The sequence below is a fragment of the Ramularia collo-cygni genome (assembly GCF_900074925.1).
Source record: "Ramularia collo-cygni strain URUG2 genome assembly, contig: RCC_scaffold03, whole genome shotgun sequence".
Taxonomy (NCBI): Eukaryota; Fungi; Ascomycota; class Dothideomycetes; order Mycosphaerellales; family Mycosphaerellaceae; genus Ramularia; species Ramularia collo-cygni.
Window position 1 is genome coordinate 1114033 of NW_019716257.1, and position 17782 is coordinate 1131814.

General features: G+C 52.9%; 6 protein-coding genes; 2 read left to right on the plus strand and 4 right to left on the minus strand.

Annotated features, from left to right (window-relative positions):
* Nucleotides 1–2310: 2310 nt before the first annotated feature.
* Nucleotides 2311–3270, minus strand: RCC_02789 (uncharacterized protein; the record flags this gene model as incomplete). The annotated part of the gene is made up of 1 exon (XM_023768082.1): nucleotides 2311–3270. One exon carries the CDS (start codon nucleotides 3268–3270, stop codon nucleotides 2311–2313), a length of 960 nt encoding a protein of 319 aa, XP_023623850.1.
* Nucleotides 3271–4670: 1400 nt separating this feature from the next.
* Nucleotides 4671–5066, minus strand: RCC_02790 (uncharacterized protein; the record flags this gene model as incomplete). XM_023768083.1 has 4 exons in its annotated part: nucleotides 4671–4712; nucleotides 4764–4891; nucleotides 4942–4995; nucleotides 5045–5066. 4 exons carry the CDS (start codon nucleotides 5064–5066, stop codon nucleotides 4671–4673), a joined length of 246 nt encoding a protein of 81 aa, XP_023623851.1.
* Nucleotides 5067–6742: 1676 nt separating this feature from the next.
* On the plus strand, nucleotides 6743–8740 carry RCC_02791 (uncharacterized protein; the record flags this gene model as incomplete). XM_023768084.1 has 2 exons in its annotated part: nucleotides 6743–7891; nucleotides 7952–8740. The coding sequence occupies 2 exons, from the start codon at nucleotides 6743–6745 to the stop codon at nucleotides 8738–8740; spliced, it is 1938 nt and encodes a 645-aa protein (XP_023623852.1).
* A 365-nt stretch (nucleotides 8741–9105) lies between these two features.
* On the minus strand, nucleotides 9106–11600 carry RCC_02792 (related to pH signal transduction protein PalA; the record flags this gene model as incomplete). XM_023768085.1 has 2 exons in its annotated part: nucleotides 9106–11295; nucleotides 11352–11600. The coding sequence occupies 2 exons, from the start codon at nucleotides 11598–11600 to the stop codon at nucleotides 9106–9108; spliced, it is 2439 nt and encodes an 812-aa protein (XP_023623853.1).
* A 533-nt stretch (nucleotides 11601–12133) lies between these two features.
* Nucleotides 12134–12407, plus strand: RCC_02793 (related to antioxidant protein and metal homeostasis factor; the record flags this gene model as incomplete). XM_023768086.1 has 2 exons in its annotated part: nucleotides 12134–12188; nucleotides 12253–12407. 2 exons carry the CDS (start codon nucleotides 12134–12136, stop codon nucleotides 12405–12407), a joined length of 210 nt encoding a protein of 69 aa, XP_023623854.1.
* A 279-nt stretch (nucleotides 12408–12686) lies between these two features.
* RCC_02794 (probable non-specific lipid-transfer protein) lies at nucleotides 12687–14393 on the minus strand (the record flags this gene model as incomplete). XM_023768087.1 has 4 exons in its annotated part: nucleotides 12687–13846; nucleotides 13907–14048; nucleotides 14111–14137; nucleotides 14331–14393. The coding sequence occupies 4 exons, from the start codon at nucleotides 14391–14393 to the stop codon at nucleotides 12687–12689; spliced, it is 1392 nt and encodes a 463-aa protein (XP_023623855.1).
* Between the last annotated feature and the right edge of the window lie 3389 nt (nucleotides 14394–17782).

A 17782-nucleotide genomic window follows, 5' to 3' on the forward strand; every position in this document is an offset into this window, starting at 1 on the left:
GTAGAGTAGACGTTGACGGCGGCGCTATGACAAAACGCAGACAACTCCGTTTCTGGCAGTCGGGGCGTCCAACGCATTGAAGAAGGCAATCTGGCGGCCTTTTTTTTTTCTCGCAGCGGCGATAGTGATGGTAGCACGGCGTCGCGCTGTCCAATGTGACCAATATGTCAAATCTGCGGTGCGATGCAGTGTGCTAGGTACTACCGCGCACAATTGTCGAGTCGTCAGATACTCGGTACTCTCCTGCAGGTGCAGAAACGCTCCGGAGCAGGTCACCGGGATTGCAGATGCGGACGCCTCAACGCTGGTGCAGGATCGCGAATACTGTGTCAGAGTCACGATCAGATGTCGCCCCCAACGAGCTTGGTTGCTGGTTGGAATAGCAGAGTCCGTTCGCACTGACCTGACACGCTCAGAATTATTGTTGCGTCGGCGATTCGGGGAGGTGTGTGAGGTAACAACAGGGAACCCTGGGCGGTGGAGATGGACCCTGGCCTAGCCGGGCATCAACCTGAGATTGAGAGGCTAGTGTGCTGTTGATACCCTAACTCCCGGGCAGAGTACAGGGGAAGAGGAATGTGAAGATGGAAGAAGAAAGAACAGCGGGTGGTTGGAGACCTCACTACCATGCAAATGCAAACCGCCCGGTTGTTCGTCCACCCTCTCTGTGCTTCCAGGCTGCTCCCTCCCTGGTCTCAAACCTAAAGGATGCGAGGGTTCACCATGAATGTTGCTGTGGTGTTCCAACTACTAGGTACTAATCGGGAAACCAGCCGCTTGAGCGACCACTCTGATAGGCCCACTTGACAGGGAGCGTATTCACCAAACCACGTCGGAGAGCTTCGTCCAGCTGCCTCGCATTGCCCGTCCACGTCCTGCCATAGGTATCCCGTCGCTTCTTTCTACGAAAGCGCGAGGCCTGACCAATCCTCGCTGATGCTCTTGCATCGATCCACCCACACCGCATTTACGTTTACATCCTTTGCGCCGCCGCGTCTAGGCAAACCAGCGGGCCACAAAGGGCACTGATTCGCAAGCTCAAGATTCGCGTCGACTTCAGACGGGAGCTTTGACTCTAACTAATTCTTTCGGTTCCTGCGTCCAAAGGGGTCCTGCGGGGTCTATCAAAATGCACAGGCCGGCTAGCGAAATGTCTTTCAACAAGATTGTACAAGCGGCTTGCGTGTGTGACGCACAGAACAACATTGGAAGGGGAACATCGTCGCAATGCACCATATCGTGCCAGGGTGACCACAATCTGCTGCTATCCGCAACTCAAACCGCTCTACAACAATCCCGTGCACAAAATTTAGGGTACCTAAGGTAGCTTCCAACGTGGGCCGAGAGTTCCGAGCGGTTGTGCAAGAAGCACAGGGGCTCAGAGCTGATCTCACCGCAAGTCCAGATTCTACTTTTTATAAACCACGTTACGTGAAACTAAGTTAGTGTTGATTGAGATGCAATGAGACGTGAGCTGTGAGCTGTGAGCTGTGCAACAATCTATCATCAAAGTCTTTCAGAAAAGACCCGGCCCCCACCTCTGGAGAAGGAAACGCCACAAAGTTACAAACCCACTGGCGTTGACTCTTGCATTGGCGCTACAGGGCGCTGCAGCAGCCCCTCGGACGCGTCGTGGCGCGTACTCAAACCTTTGGTTACACCATTACATCACGAACCAAACGTCGCGCAATTCGTCGAGCCACAAGTCTCCGATGGCAGGAATGTGAGCCGGTAGAGCCGAAATCTGCCGCGAGTCCCGTCGAATCAGTCGAGAAGAAGAGCTGTGGGAGCCCAAGCAGGTTGTTGAAGGTCAAATGTGGAAAGTCTCGAGGTGCTGAATTACACTATCTATATGCCGGATTGCGGGTCTCGCAATCGTTCGAAGTCACAGGGTGGATACAAACTGCGCGAGGGCATAGCGCATTCCGCTCAATCAGTACAGAGTGTGAAAGAGAGAAGCCAGTCCTCCATTCAGGTCTCTTCGTCTCAGAGTAAGCGTCTCTCCCAGTAGAAAGTGCTTTGGTGCCTTCAAGAAGGCCTTTGAGACTTTCAATCTATCCAAAGACTGTATTTTCAGATCTCCGTTCGCCGAGTTTGTAGTTGTAGTCCTGTAGATCGCGCATTCCACTTTGATAAGCCAAGACGCTGTAGGAACGTGGATTCCTCTCGTTCACCAGCCAGATTGATGCTGTAGTGGTGATGAGATCTGCAAAGCAAAGCTGGAACAAAGCCGCCCAATGTCGACACTTGCTAATCGTATCTGATCGGGAGCTGCGTGAACCATTGTAGGGCGTCCTTTTGCGGCAACCATCAGCTTCCTCTGCTTGCTAGGGGTGCTGTTGTCAAGCTTCCCTTCTCGCCCATGCCGCTTCTCCAGTCAATGTGTACCTGCGCAAGCGTCACTCTCGATGCCGCACGCTCTGCCATACTGTCCTCCGACAGCAAGAACATGATCTGTTCGACATCCTGGGGCTTCAGCACAGTTGCGTGTCGTCCTACCTCACCGTTCAACGCCTGGCTGCTTATTCCACCTTGCTCCTTCAGCCAGACTCTGTCGAGCACCACGGAGACCTCTCCAACGTTCTCAATCTGACCTTCCAAGACCCACTGTCGATGCCCCTCAGTCTCACGTCTCTTCCTTTCGGTAACCTTGGATCGCACCGCGATTAGTTGTTGCGACACGAACTGGTATAGTTTTCGGAATGTGCGGGCACGGCCTCCGCTTGCGCCACCTTCGCTCGTATGTAAAGTCTCGGTATAGCTGACCGTCACAGCCAACACATGCGGCCCTTCGTCCTTCAACTCATGCCGTAATGTTCTTTGCAGCGTCCCGCCAGGACTCAATTCATGACCTGTAGCATCATCCCCTGTGCTTCCTGTCGCGTCGGAGCTGTGTTCGAGCTGTAGGGATATCCCGTCATGCTGTGCCGGTGTCTGCAGTTCTGCAGTGATCTTCACCCCGCTCACGCTCCTGCTCTTGTCGCCTTCGACAAGCTCATTGTTCACGCATAGCGTGCATGTAAACGTCTCGCCGACGTAAGCAGCCCCAAAAGATGCAGGCAGCGTTAGAAGGGGCGTCAGCGGCGACGTCGACTTCGCGTCTGCGCTCGGGTATGCTAGAGAGGCTTTTGGAGATATGTCCAGCCCAGATCCAAAATGAGTTTGCGGAAGCGGCGTCTGTGTTGCGAGTGTAGCTCGAGATAGGCGCAAAACTTTGAGTGATACCGCGTGAGGGCCGCTCACAGTGCCTGATCTGGTTCGTTGAGCCATGAGGAGAGCCTCCAGAATTCGTTGCGGACCATGACGCGTATCTCGGCGCAAGCTGCAGCTGTGAAGATGCGGGTGGAGATTTCGCACGTGGTGTAGACCCGACAACGTAAGGGTTGGACAATGGAACCTCACAGTCCCAAGGTCTCCGAGGCGGATAGTCTCAATGCAGGCCGTTCATCCTCAATGTTGACGATATGAAGATCAGGGCAAGGTAAGCTGTGCAAGACGTCGCATACTGTAAGGTAATTGAGTTTGGCGCCTTCTCCAACATGGATRCCGAGTGTATACTGACGATCTTCAATTATTGATCCTGCATGCAGTGCGGATGCAGCGCCGAACAATGATGAAAGTCGATACTGTATCGTCGGGCGGAGAGACGTGGGAAGCCTGCGTGAATCAAGCTCAGGCTGAGCGATGGTCCGGAAAATGTTTCAATTTCGGACCTGAGTACTGACGATTATCTGCTCGCTTCCTGTCCACCTTTTACGCGAGCACGATGGGGTCTGGAAACAACACAAATGGGCTGCTCTTGCAACGATTCCCTGCACTAGCTTTGGTCCAGAACACAGCCAAGGGCAAGACCGCTCAACTTAAGCCCATCACGATATGTTGGACTGACATGCATACATAGGAAGAGGCGTCTTTGCCGTAGCTGATGTACCATCGGGTACCGTTGTCGACATCAGTCCCGTCCTCGTCCTGGGCGTTGAAGAGAACTCAGAACATATCGAGAGAACATCACTATATCACTATACCTACAACTGGCCGTTACGTGGCACCACCTCCAGCATACAAACTCAAGCTGTAGTTCTCGGTCTTGGATCCATGTTTAATCATTCCACCGATCACCAGAACGTCGGTTGGACCAGGGACTTGGAGCGAGAGGTAGTCGTGTACCGAACTCTGAGGGACGTGAAGGAAGGTGAGGAGTTGTGCATATCGTACGGCTCCAATTTATGGTTCGTGGATTCAGATGCCGCGACTTCAAGCGAGGAGGTTGAAGACCCCATTGCGTTGTTATCACGTATCGATCTCGAGAGTTGAGAGGGGTTCCTGGTGATGAGCATGACGCCTAAAGACGAGGCATGGAGGTTCTGTCGTATCGAAACGGAGTCATCGAACTCGATCGRTGAGCACCTTGAGACTCTGATGCACCTCGTCTGACTTAGCCATGTTCACGGAAGCTAGTGGCGTGCCGTCAATGGATAGACCCTTCACGACAGCAGCTTGAAGATATTTCGACTGGAAATGGCAATAGGAGACAAACTCCTCACACGCGAATCAGATGACGAAAACGAGAAGAAGTTTCGAAGTTTGTAAATTGATGCATTGATTCATATCTCATGATCTTGGGTTATACTTGATATGAGGCTCCAGCCCTCTCATCATTCTCGATGAGTTCAAGAATTGCCTCCCTTTTTGCCAGCCTCAACCGGATCAACCTTCAGCCATCTGTCAGCTCAGCTTATATCTAGGAGTTTGGCACCGCTCACCTTTCCACCAGCGAACTGGCCCTTGCTCTCTCCGCTGCTTCCGCTGTCCTCGCTCTCGCCGCTGCCGCCGCTCGTGTGGCCGCCCTTCTTGCCAGCTTCTACCGGGTCAACTTTGCCTCCGGCAAACTCTACAGGACGTCAACTGATGTTTCAACGATGACCCGAAATGCACTCGTACCGCCTGTGCCGACACGCTTGTCAGGCTGGCCATCCTTACGGAGTCCGTCATGCTCTACAGGGCCGTTAGTCAAGTCCGTGGCTTGAGGAGGCTTCAAACGAACCGGTTGGCTTGTAATCAGACATCTTGGCTAGGTAAGATCGAAAGTTGTGGTTTTTGGAGTGAGGTCGATTGGTTTGGTGTGTTGTCGTAGGAGCTGATGAACAGAAGAAGATTTATGGTCTGGGACACATCTTATTATACCCTCCAGGGTGCCAATCCAGATGAACAATGCATACGTATCTGGACTTGGTGGACTCATTCGGGAGCCCGCCTGAGCATCACCTTGACGTCTTGGAATGCAAGTCAGAAACGCTCCCCGAACATTGGAAGCCACATTGCTTCTGTACTCGGTAACGATCTGACGAGATCTTTGTGCTATGAAACTCAATCTGTTCACTTCAGGCACACGAGCTGAACTAAGCCATCGTGCCGAAGTGAATCTGGATTACCCCAGATTTGGACCCACATTTTCTAGCATCACCACATTTTCATGTACGTCCCGATGACTACATTAAGCATGACAGAACGGCAACGCTTCGATCGCCGGTCGTTTCCACCGGGGAGGTAAGTACATTGCGAATCCACGAGGCTTCTGCGTCGAATCAGCAATGGCCAACGATCCGTAGCCTGGAATTGTCCTACCCTTGCAATCACAATGATGCAAATTCGTCGTGATACCATTTCTCCGGATCATTACATCTCGCTCAAAGCAGCCGAGGCTGGAGGCAAACGGTTTCAAGAGGCTCCAATGTGGCCACTGGCTTGCGAGATCTCGTCAACATTGCGTTGATTTGCACCTGACAGTCTTGATCTTTACACCGTCATACACTGTTCTCGGAAAGTTTGAGTGTGACTGGAACACCTCTTCCTTGGAGTCGACTTTGCAATACCAGAGACCGTTCGCCAGAGCTGTTCCTCTCTGAGTTTGGACAGCCAAGGAGTCGCGCCTGCAGACCATGTTGGAGTCGATGCACTCCGTAAAGTCATTGGGAACGGCGCCTACTCAGCAATTCGCTGAGGCCTCGGAGCTGACCCTGCTAGAGCATTGCAAACAATAAGAGTGCGTGTCGTGAAGGCAACAAATGAATTTCAAAAGGCAACTGCGGTCGATGGTCAATGAAGCACTCGTTGGTTGCTCTAGTGAGGCTGGATGGACGATGACCTCGTATACAAGATGACGAGGTGTTGATAGAGCATCCTCTAGCTATTGTCATGCGAGTCTAGACCATGACCGGATGCGCAATCGGTATAGAAACACGACGGCTACATGCATTYGGTAGAGAGCCCTGCCTGTATGTATCGAGTCCTGAAGTCCAAGACTCCAACGAGCCATCGTACAGGAACGAGCGCAGAATTCTGGAAGTGGATGCCATCTCGAAGGCACATGGAACAAGCAGGACGCATGCGCTTGATGGCAATAGTTATTGCTAATGCTGATAAGAGACAATGACATTGAAATGAGGTTTTGTTTGTTGAGTCGCATCTGCCGACAAAAACGTGGAGCCGGCRCCACACCAATCCGTGTCTTCCCCGTGTGCCGGCCAACATCTCCAGTTACAGCAACATCACCGCATCTCCCACCTTCACACCAATCCCAAATCTCCCCTCTACGTGATCGTGTGCCGGCGCCGATCATCCATTCACGTTTCTTCGTGACTCTTTGCGATTAGGGGATTTCACTCCACGGTTTGCGCGCCGCGTTACCCCCCGTGACTGGTCCATCAAAAGGCGCGCGCGTGAGGCTCTCCGACCTGGCGCAATGGGTCTTCCCATCTGGCGCGATCCACGCGAAAAAGTGTCCGCGCCGCCGCCCGATCGCACTGCAGGTCCACGCTCGAGTATACGCCGACGTCCCTCGATTCATGGCCGCCATAGTGCCCATCCGCGTGCACGACTTGCGCGTGAGGCAACCGGATTGCCGCCGCGCTTCGAACGGTCGCCGCCGCCGCCAGCTGTTGGCTTCAATGGCATGCGCAACCCGCGTCGCGGCGAGGACAGAGGCGTGCCGCCCATCTCGAGTTTGCTAGAGGCCGCCGATAGGTCCACTTTCCCTCCTGCACCCGTCCCAGAGTCGGGACGTTTGGGCCACTGGATCGCTGGGTCAGACGAGGGTCATAGCGAGAGATATCGCCGTCGCTATGCTGCGCGAATGTTGCTACAAGAAACAGAGGCGCGGCGCAGTAGGGCAGACTTGCGCCAAATCCAAATGCGCGCCCGGCAAGCGGAGCAGGAGCGCGCTGTGGATAATACGGATGCGGACGAGCCGACCATGTCTGCTTCATGGCGCGAACCCGATGGTCCAGCCGATGCGTCCGGGTCCCCCACGCTACGCAGCGTGCCAATATACGCGATTGTAGCGAGCCCTGGCGAAATGCTGCGCGGCGCACAATCGCCTGGCCTTCACGAAGACGAGTATCGGCCGCAATCTCCAGACCACAACGCTGCGCGGCGGCTTACGCTTCCGACACCACCTTTGGACGTTTCCGGACCCGAGGATGGTCCCCTCATTGAAGACGTTGAGGTCTCTCAGCCCCATACAAATCGCAGATCGCATCCCTTGAGCTCGACATGGCGAATTGGTTCGCCTTCGATCAACGGCTTGGGTGACCGAAATCGCAGTCCTACGCCAGGAGATGGATGGGAGATCATACGCACTACGATTACACCCGACGAGACGCTGCCCAGCGCCGACAGTAGTTTTGCAAGCTCTGCCGCAAGTCGATCATTCAATGCTCCGACTACTGACACTCAGATTACTGAACCTGAGCCCGAGGCTTCGAGCTCTGAACGCAGTCGCGGCACATCAAGCGGAGAACGTCGTGCCGAGTCCACCTCTTCCCTAAATCTCGACGATCTCGCTTGCACCGACGAAGATTTGTACAATACCGAGGCGTTCGCGTCAGACATGGTAGGTTGCTTGTGCGCGTATGCATAGACAGCGTAAGAAAGTTGCTGATGGCTCTGTCAGTGGTATCACGAGATGCGAACACCAGAGGGTCGTGCACGCATCGCGCGTCACGAGGAGCTCCACCAGACTGAAGGCAACCGCTTCGCTCATAGCTGGGAACCTGCATCCGTAGACATTGGGTTCAGACTCATCGAGGAAGCGTTGGATACCGATGAGGGCCGCCGACGTGTAATGCAGATCCGGCAGGATGCCCCAGAAAACATCGATCACTTTAACACGCTGCTCAGTGTGAGCAGACGTATACGGGATTCGCATGATGCCAGAGACAGGCCCGAAAGTCGTAGTAGCCGAGACATGGCCGGTTCGCAACCTCCCAGCCCTCGCCCGGATCTCTACAATCAACAAGTGCTCAATGCGATACAAGCAGCGAACCAGCAGACGCAAGAATACCTTCGTGTATTCCGATCACAGACACAGCAACTGTCGCCAACATCGCCTCCGCCGGACTACGAAGCACCGGCCTCTTCCATTCCAGACGTAGATACCGCAACATCTCAGGACGGACCTCAACCACACCCCGTGAGCCCACCCAGCTTGCGGAGCGAGCGAGAAGTCTCGGAAGCTCTCTTGAGCGGTGACGTGCAAGACCTCGATAGCATGCGACGCGTGATAGAGAGGATCGCCCAGCGCGACGATGTCCCAGAGTCCTGGTGGATGTCGATGGGGTTGAACCTTTCGCGCACAAGACCCAGAGAGCGTAGTGCAGAGCGCAGACGGCTCGAAAGAGTCCATGCTGAAACGAACAGAGTGAGGAGCGGGCGTGTCGAACGCGGAAGCTCAAGATTATGATGATTAACGCGATGAGATGATGAATGGAGTTATTTAGTGGGTTGTGGATGATAAAGAATTTGGGAGAATTCACGTTTAGCGGAAAGAACCATGTATCATTATTTTCTTCATGTTTGGATATCTGCAAAAGCAAGGGTTTGTATGAGGACCAAACCTGCTCAACGAGACATATTTCAATGTACGCTTACCACCAGACACAGGTCGTAGAGGCAGGATATTGCACGAGTCGCGATGGAGGTTGCACGCATGGTCCGATATGTGAAGGCTGGTCGAAGCTTCCGCTCATATTGTTACGTCTACATCCAGTCAAGACGTTCAGGTTGAGAAGTATAGCATCGTGGGGCACTGTCATCCCCTTGATCTCTCTACTTCTTCGGCTGTCCAAATACAATAGGCATTCCCTCTTTCCAAGTAGCCGAAACAGGCGGACTCTTGGCCATAGCAACAGGAGGCGGCTGAACAGCAACCCTCTGCGGCATTGGAGCGGCAATTGGCGGTTCGTCCACCACTCTTGATTGCTGTTGAAGGGGAGCCTGATGGTGTTGCTGTGCCCGTTTCTCACTCAGCAGACTTTGCGCGTGGGTACTTTGTTTCAGCTGAAGATTCGCCATGGCACTCTCCACATCCTCTTCAATGACCTTCGCTTCATTTCGTCTGGTATAGACGAAGTTACGGCACTCGTCTCGAAAGCGAGTGGTGATTCCTGAGAGTTCATTGTAGAAGGTTCGGGATTTGTTCAAATCCCTCATGATCTCTTTGTATGTTGTGTATGCATTCTCAAGGCTTTGAAGGGCTGTTTCGCGCTCTTTGGAAGATGAGTCCCCGCGCTTCGTGATCTGGAAGGTGTTGTTCGTCTCTGTGACCCGATCCAGAAGACGCTGCTGTTCAATGTCTTCCTTTTTGAGGTCGTTGCGGTCTGAATCGTATCTTTGCAATCGTGTATCAAAGAGGGGCTCAAACTGAGACGCTTGTACTGGCATCATGGGAAACTCGCGCTCCAGGCGCGCTGCCTCTTTCAGTAGGTCCGGATTGACATCGTCCTCTTTGGCCTTGGTCCGCAACGCGTCTACCTTTTTACGTCTCCGACTCTCAAGTCGGTTGATCTCGTTCAAAGATGCGCGAAGTGCATTGGCTTCGCGTTCCACTTTCGCGGTCATGGTCGCTCGTCGACTTGACGGCACATAATCTTCCAAGTCCCGGTCAGAACCTCCAAGCAGTCGGATGAGACTCTCACTCTCCCGTAGTCTTTGTTGGATCATCTTATCAGATCCGTCGGCTTGCTTCAGATATGCCTCAATGTCATTGACTTGTTGATAAAGCTTCGGAACAACTTCTGCCGCCGCTTCACGATTCCAACGATCTGTTCCAAATTTTCTTCTCGCTGCCTCATCTTCGCTTGCTTCGGTCCGGAGGAGTGCAATGCCTTCTTGGTACATCATACGGTTGTTGGCTTTGATCTTTTCTGTATCCGMAATCGTTGAGTGAAGCCTATGAACACCGTTGGATTGCCGCACTTCCTCTGCGTGACTAGCAAGACCAGGAGGTAGTCCCAATGGCTTTTCTAGCGCCTGTAGGGACCCCGGAAGATTGAGACTCGCGAGCAATTCGTGAATGCTCTGTGTCATTGCTTCCAACTCGGCGATGATGGTGTTGTTGACGAGCCTGTCTCTCCTGTCGGCGTAGATCGATGCAGCAACATGCACACTGTACGGTACGAGTTTGGTGAATAGCGGCTTTCCCAATTCGCCCCGATCTCCAAGTAAGTCTTGTGAATCAGACACCTCTTTCGGCACTCTGGCCTGTACCATACTTGCACGATCCAAGGCTGWCAGCTCGCTCTTCGTAGGCTCAGGCTGAAGATAAATGGTATCATTATCCTTCTCTGCTCGTTTGAGATCCTCCGAGACTCGATTCTTGAGACCGTTCAAGTCTCCCAAGACTGCTTTATTGACATGTCTAGCTTCGCCCAACGCCATGTTGACGCAGCTGAGACTATCTCGTAGCCTTGCAACTTCCTCCCCGTACTTTCGCTTATCCAATGCATCGCACGCAGCACGGTATTGAGCGGCTGCGGCAAAGTGGTGATGCTTCGAGTTCATGTGGTGTATCCATTCGCTCCGTACGCTCTCGGACTTGACAGACCAATCGTTTGCGTCGTTGTAGAGGTCGCTAACCTTGGCTGCCAACTTTGCAATAATACTATCCTTGATTCCGTCCTTGACGGCCTTTTGCCAGAAGCACTCTTGCGCCTGCGCCAACATCAAAGCTTTCAGGGCTTCCAGCGTGGCAGCGTCCATATCCTCCGGCGGACTACTTTTGAGGTCCGGAATGACATTGTCGTTGAGGTGGGAGAAGACACCAGCAGCGAAGCAAAAGTTATTTGCAGCGTTCTTGAGGCCGTCCGTCGTTGCTCGATTGGAGGACAGGGCTAGTTGCGAATACATGGCGGCTAGATTGAAGAGGACGTTGGCGAGCTCGAAACGGATGTTGTTCTCGGTATGGGCTCGATTGGTGTGGTATCCCAAAGAGGGATACCAAGTGAAGTCTGCACCTATCTTTCACAATCATGAGCCTCAACAACGATCATATACATCTACACTCGGTAACGTACATCGACGGGGAATTTCCCTCCCATCCACACCAACTGCGCGGCATACGACTGCAGCTTCCTGACACCGCTACTATGCGGCTCGAGGGCGTTGACGGCATCTTTGCGCAGGTGATCGATAATCTCCAGATCGCGTGCAAACGTGTCGGGATGTTGATCGTACTTGGTCGAGATATAGTTCCGGATCGCTTCCGACAGCTGCAAGCTGTGCGTGCGCCGGAATGGGATCTGGAGGATGTTGCCGCTCTGCATGTTGCATTTAGAGGGCGGGTGGAAGTTTCATGGCCTGCACGTTGTCCCTCGTGGTCGGTGTTTCGGCCAAGTTCCTGATCGACCGCGGGAATGGAATTCTGTTTACCTGGCCTGCGTCACCGTCACAAGAAAAGGCCCCGCCGTGCTGGAATGGGAAGGTGGCGCGAGAATCCAATCGCCGCGGGGAACAGTCAAGCCGAGTGAGCAAGTTTCCCTTCATGGATGTAAGGTATCCATAGTGCCCAGGTGAGGTAAGATCGCGGCCAGCTGTCGTGACCTCGAGAGCTTCCAGGTTGTGTACACGAAACTGCCTACTGCAAGAGCACTCCATTCGTTCCCGTCCATTCTCAGACTTAAATTGAAGGCGWGCTATCAAACACAAAGGCCCAATTTTCCTCGCTCTCTCAACAGTCGCTGCCATCAACCCAGCCCACTACTCTCCATCCCTACTCATATCCACAGCATCACCTGGATAAATCATTGAACAACAAACAAACGACAGCATGTCTCACACCTACGAATTCAACATCACCATGACCTGTGGAGGCTGCTCCGGCGCCGTTGACCGGGTCCTCAAGAAGCTCGATGGTGAGGAGAAGTGATGGCAATCCAACAATAGCCCCCGACAAGCACTGACGATGATCCTTCACAGGCGTTGAAAGCTACGATGTATCCCTTGAAAACCAGACCGCCAAAGTCGTCACGACCACCCTACCATATCAGACTGTCCTGGAGAAGATTGCAAAGACCGGCAAGAAGGTGAACTCGGGCAAGGCTGACGGGTTGGACCAGCCTGTGACGATATAGGTCGAAATGGTGGGCAGGATTACAGACATGTCGGCGCGACGAGGGGAGGATCAAAGTGCTTATACCTCTGCCACATTGGCAAATAGACTTTGACGATAGCGACCTGCTAAGGCATTCATGACAACTGCCGCGGGAGGTTGTCAGAACATGATTTGTTTCACGTGTAGGGCAACTCACGTTGATATGAGATCGACACAACGAAGACTCTATCTCTGACATAACAAGAACTTAGTTTCATTCTACATGGCTGGAATCATATCATCACTTCCTCAACGACATCTAAAATCTGCTCTCCACCTTCTTCTGGATGTCCTGGRGTGCCCATTCGCTGCGCATCTTCTTGCTGCGGACAGCGTCGGCCTGGGCCTTTGTGAATCCCTTGGCCTCAACAGCAGGGTTGTAGCCAAAAGCGCTCTTCTTCGCAACCTCTTCGTTGCTGACCGACTTGGGTGCCTTTCCATCTGCACGCTTGTAGACGGYGACGACAACAGCGCCTCCCAGTCCAAGATTGTGTGCCAACGCGACGGTAGTGTTTGGCACAAGACGGTTGTTGGCCCAGCCTCGCAGATGCCAGATCAGCTCACAACACTGTGCGAGACCGGTGGCACCAAGCGGGTGACCCTTGGAAATAAGACCTCCTGAAGGGTTGATGACCATCTTGCCACCGTAAGTGATGTCGCCCTTGCGAACCATCTCGTGTGCCTTTCCAGGCGCGCTGAGTCCAAGAGCATCGATGACAATCATCTCATTGGCACTGAAGCAGTCGTGGAGCTCGCACACCTTGACATCCTCTGGTGTAACGCCGGCCTCCTCCATGGCGGTCTTGGCCGCGAATCTGGTCATGTCGATTCCCATAAGGTCGATAGCGGAGCGGGAGAAGAGCGAGGGAGCGTCGGTTGCAAGGGTCTGGCCAGCAATCAGAATGGCCTGGTCCTTCAAGTGTGGACGGGCATCGAGGAAAGCCTGTGAGACAAGCACGGCAGCGGCACCACCATCGCTGGTTGGGCAGCACTGAAGCTTCGTGAGTGGCTCGTGGATCATGGTGGATCCCATGATTTGCTCGAGCGTGTATTCGTCGGTGAATTGCGAGTAAGGGTTGCGCTTGGAATGCTCGTGGTTGATGCGTCCGATCTCTGCGAAATCCTCATTCTTCGCACCGTACTTCTCCTTGTACTCCCGTCCAGCGTTTCCGAAGAGCTGCGCGGCTCCCGGGGCGTTGGTGAAGCCTCTGGTAGCCTTCACCATGTCGTTGGTGGTTCCGGTTGGATTGGCACGGTCATTGAAATATGACTGGAGCGATCCTGGGTTCATCTTTTCAAATCCAACAACGAGAATTGCGTCTGCCATGCCACCTGCGATCATTGTTCGTCCAATATGGATTCCAGTCGATCCAGTTGAGCAGTTGTTGTTGACGTTATAGATGGGGATTTGGGTCATGCCTGTATCGATGTGTTAGTCGATGCCCCTTGATGCTCGATTCATAAGTCATAGCAACTCACCGAATTGGTAGAATACTCGCTGGCCACAGGTAGAGTCGCCGTAACAGTAGCACGCAACACCTGCGTCCATTTCATCGTAGTTGACCTGGGCGTCAATCATGGCCTTAACACCGGCTTCGAAACCAAGCTCAGTATAGTCCACCTATCGGACCAAATTTTAGTTAGCAATCATGTACCCAACGCAATTCACACATGTGCGCTTACCTTGCCTCTCGGCTTGATGAACTTGGTCTACAGAAGAACRGKCAGCGATGTTTCATTGACAGGATACGTCGTCTTTAGGCAGAGTAGCCAGAGGTGGTAAAGGGAGCAACCAGGGTGGCTAAATCGTCTCAATCATATTGATTGATGATCCTGCTCTCCTGTGTGTTGCCCTCAATTCCATCTTGATCCACTWCATCGAGAGACTGTTTTCATTGCTTACCATGCCCACACCGAGAACGTAGACCGGCGCCTTCTTCTTCGATGCCATGTTCATGTTGGCCATATTTGCGGTATTGTTGATTATGAGACGACTGATATGGGATACGTCTATTGGGAGCAGTTGTTTGTGAAATGCTTACGGCGACGTCAAGTATATACCCAGAGCTTGTGGGGTGAAGCTGGGGTTAAGTGTGCATCACAAGCAGACAGCCGATGACCGAGGTATACTACGCTCGGACCTTGGCGATCACAAAGATGGCAATCCTCCGTCTCAAACGTATAAAAGAAGAGCCGCTGGAATGACAGATGCAGTTCTACCAGGGGCTTCTAGCCTGCGAGGAACCGTCTCTGCCCGGTTKAGTCCCCATGTCGATAATTTGTGCAAACGGGTTGGACTGGATATGCCTCCACGGCAAATGCGGTAAACACAATAGAAGAAAAATGAGCAATGCAGACGTAATTTTGGGTCGTGGCATTTCTTTGTAGCAAGCGGAAGCGGAACTAGGAAGAGTGCCGAGTGCCGGACGCCGTAAGTGGTGTGTGGAACTTTGTGATCATGACATTTGTCTGTCGACTGCGTCCCACGGCGTGCTGATGTAGCCTTCCGCAGCAGTCGAGTCGTGATGCTGCCCTGCGCAAATCATGCCGTCGCCCTCATAACGCCCAATTCCCAGCCATGCAAACATCTACGAACGTGGCTTCTCCTTCTTCTCCTTCCACAGAGCGCTGAGACCCACGCCGGAAACCTTGACGACCTTGAAACGCACACCGGGAATATCACCCTTGGCCTTGCCTTTGCGACCGAATCCAGCAAGCAGGACCTCGTCGTTCTCGTCGACAAAGTTCAAGCAACCGTCATTTGGCACTGTGGGGTGTTAGTAGGTGTTGCGATCTCGCGGACATTGCATGAGAAGTGCATACCGAAAGCGGTGACCTTCTTTCCGTTCTTGATGAGCTGCACACGCACACACTTGCGAATGGCAGAGTTGGGCTGCTTGGCCTCAACACCGACCTTCTCGAGGACGATTCCCTTGGCGTGTGAAGATCCCTTGGATGTGTGTTAGTTCAAGGTCCATCTGCATCATCTTCTTTCAATTCCATCTCTCCCATCTAATCTGCATCCTCCTCTTCTCGTTGAAATATCGTGGAATGCGGGCGGATGGTWCGTACTCCGAAAGGCGAGGACTTGTAGGCTGTTCCGAGTAGGCGCTTCTTGTAGTGAAGATCGGCCCACTGTTGCTCACGGCGGTGGTTGCGCAGCTTGCGCGCGGCCAAAAGACCTCTTGGCTTTCCCTTTCCCATGATGACTGTGAAGAAGAGCGGTGTCAGCGGGGGTTGTGGAATGAATGTGGTGCGGTAGAGGTGGAAGTCGAATTTTGAGTGGTGGAAGCGGCGGGTGCGCGCATTGATTTCGCCACGAGTGCGTCTGATGAGTCGTATGACCGTCTGATCTCCTCTGTGTAGTGTAGGGCGGTTGAGGGAGTATACTCACATGTCTGGTTGGTGGACAATTCAGTGTGAAGTTGAAGAATGATTTTTGTTAGGCAGTGGAATTCCGCCAAGCCGGTTCGATGTGGACAAAAGTCGCGGTATCCAAATTCTCTCAGCATGAGCCATTTTTTGGGGGCGAATTGCACGCACTGGACAACAAACAGCATGGAATAATGATCAGGTCACAAGAAACACTTTGCAGGCCTGCGTGGACTGGAAGCAATTCGTAACGAAACATGCTTTGAGAATACAAGAGCCGAATGAGGCAACATCCAAGTTGAATGTGTATCAGGATCTGTCATATCGTCTCCTCTCAAGCAAGACGTTCAACCCTTCCTGCCTAACAGCCCATGAGTTGATGACCGTCCACTCCCTGTCGGGATCCTCCAATTTCATCTCATACCTCAGAATCAATGCCGGCACAACCTTTGCCAACTCCAACATTGCAATGTTCCTGCCCAGACACGTTCGTTTGCCAGCGCCAAACGTGAGGATATGCTGTTCCATATATTTGACCTTCTCAGCGTCTTCGCTCAACCAACGCTCAGGTCGCCAGCTTCCTGCATCGTCGCCAAAAATACTCCGGTTCCTTTGAAAGACCCAAGGATTGATGCCCACTACCGTCCCAGATGGAATGAAGGTCTCTCCAATCTTCAAACCAGCTGCGGGCACCACGCGTTCCAACGGTAACGAAAGGGCGGGGTTCAGTCGGAGAGCCTCCTTGATTACAGCCTGGAGATATGGAAGCTCCTGAACTTCCTTCCACGTCGGCAGGGGTAAAGTAAGCGCACCAAGTGCGCACGCTTCGCTGAGTTCGGTGCAAAGTTCGCTCATGCTGGCTGGGTGCTTGAGTAGATAGTAAAAGACGGCCTTGAGGGTCGAGCTGATGGTATCAGATCCCGCGTTGATGTTGATGAATAAATAGGCAAGAACCGCGCGATTTGTGACCACATCTGGCTGCTCCTCGTGAAGGGCCAAAAATCGAGAAAGGAAATCTGGCTTGCTGGGGAGCGTGCCATGTAGGACTTTGTCGCTGAGTTCTGGGTCTTCTATACTCAAGGCTGTCCCACTTCCGTCGCTGCTTCCTTCAAGCCGCTCGTCTAGCCGCCTCTGGCCGAAGGCAATGATGGGATTGACATTTGACTTCGCGAAGAGCCGGTACAGGGGATTCTTGTACGTCCAGAGATCCAACCATGGCATCTGACCAAGTACAGAACAGCGATCGAAATTGGCGGCTATAGAAGCAGCGATGTCTTCAACRTCCTGAGCACGCTCGAGAAAGCCTAGGCGTTTTGAGAGCGTCAGCTCCCCAGTAACATCGAATGCATACCACTGTAACCAGGTGCCTACAAGCAATGTCAGCCCATCCCATCGCCTCCGGCCCTGCTTTACTCACCCAGATCGCACACTTTACCAGACCCAGCGAATAATTCGTCGAGCCTTGATAAGAAGACAGCGGTTGTGGAGTCCAATAACGGCTCGAATTCTACCAGAGTCGAGAGCGAGTATGCAGAAGCTATTGGACGCTTCATAATAGCATGCTGTGCCTCGTCTGTGGTGAAGACCAGAGAGGCCGTTCTTTGACCATTGACAATGTTCTGCCACACTGCATAAAAGTCGCTTTTCGGAGCCTTCACGTTGATGCCATAGATGCTAGAAATCGCATCCGGATCGTTGATGCTGATGCAATTTGGACCGATTCGAACCAAATCGCCGTACTTTTCATGGAGCTTAAGGTATGTCTCGTGAGAATCTCTTCGATGAACTACTCGCAACCGCCACAGGTTCGTCAGTTTCGCCAAGAGGGGACCCGGGATCCCTCGTAGACTTGAGAATGTGCTAGAGAGATGGCCGGCTACCAGCAGAAGAAAGAGAGTGGGTACAATCGAGATGGGCGTGGAAGTAAAGAGGGCCGAGAGCGTGTCGGCCAACATGATGTGAGTATGAGAGCTGGTGAAAGTA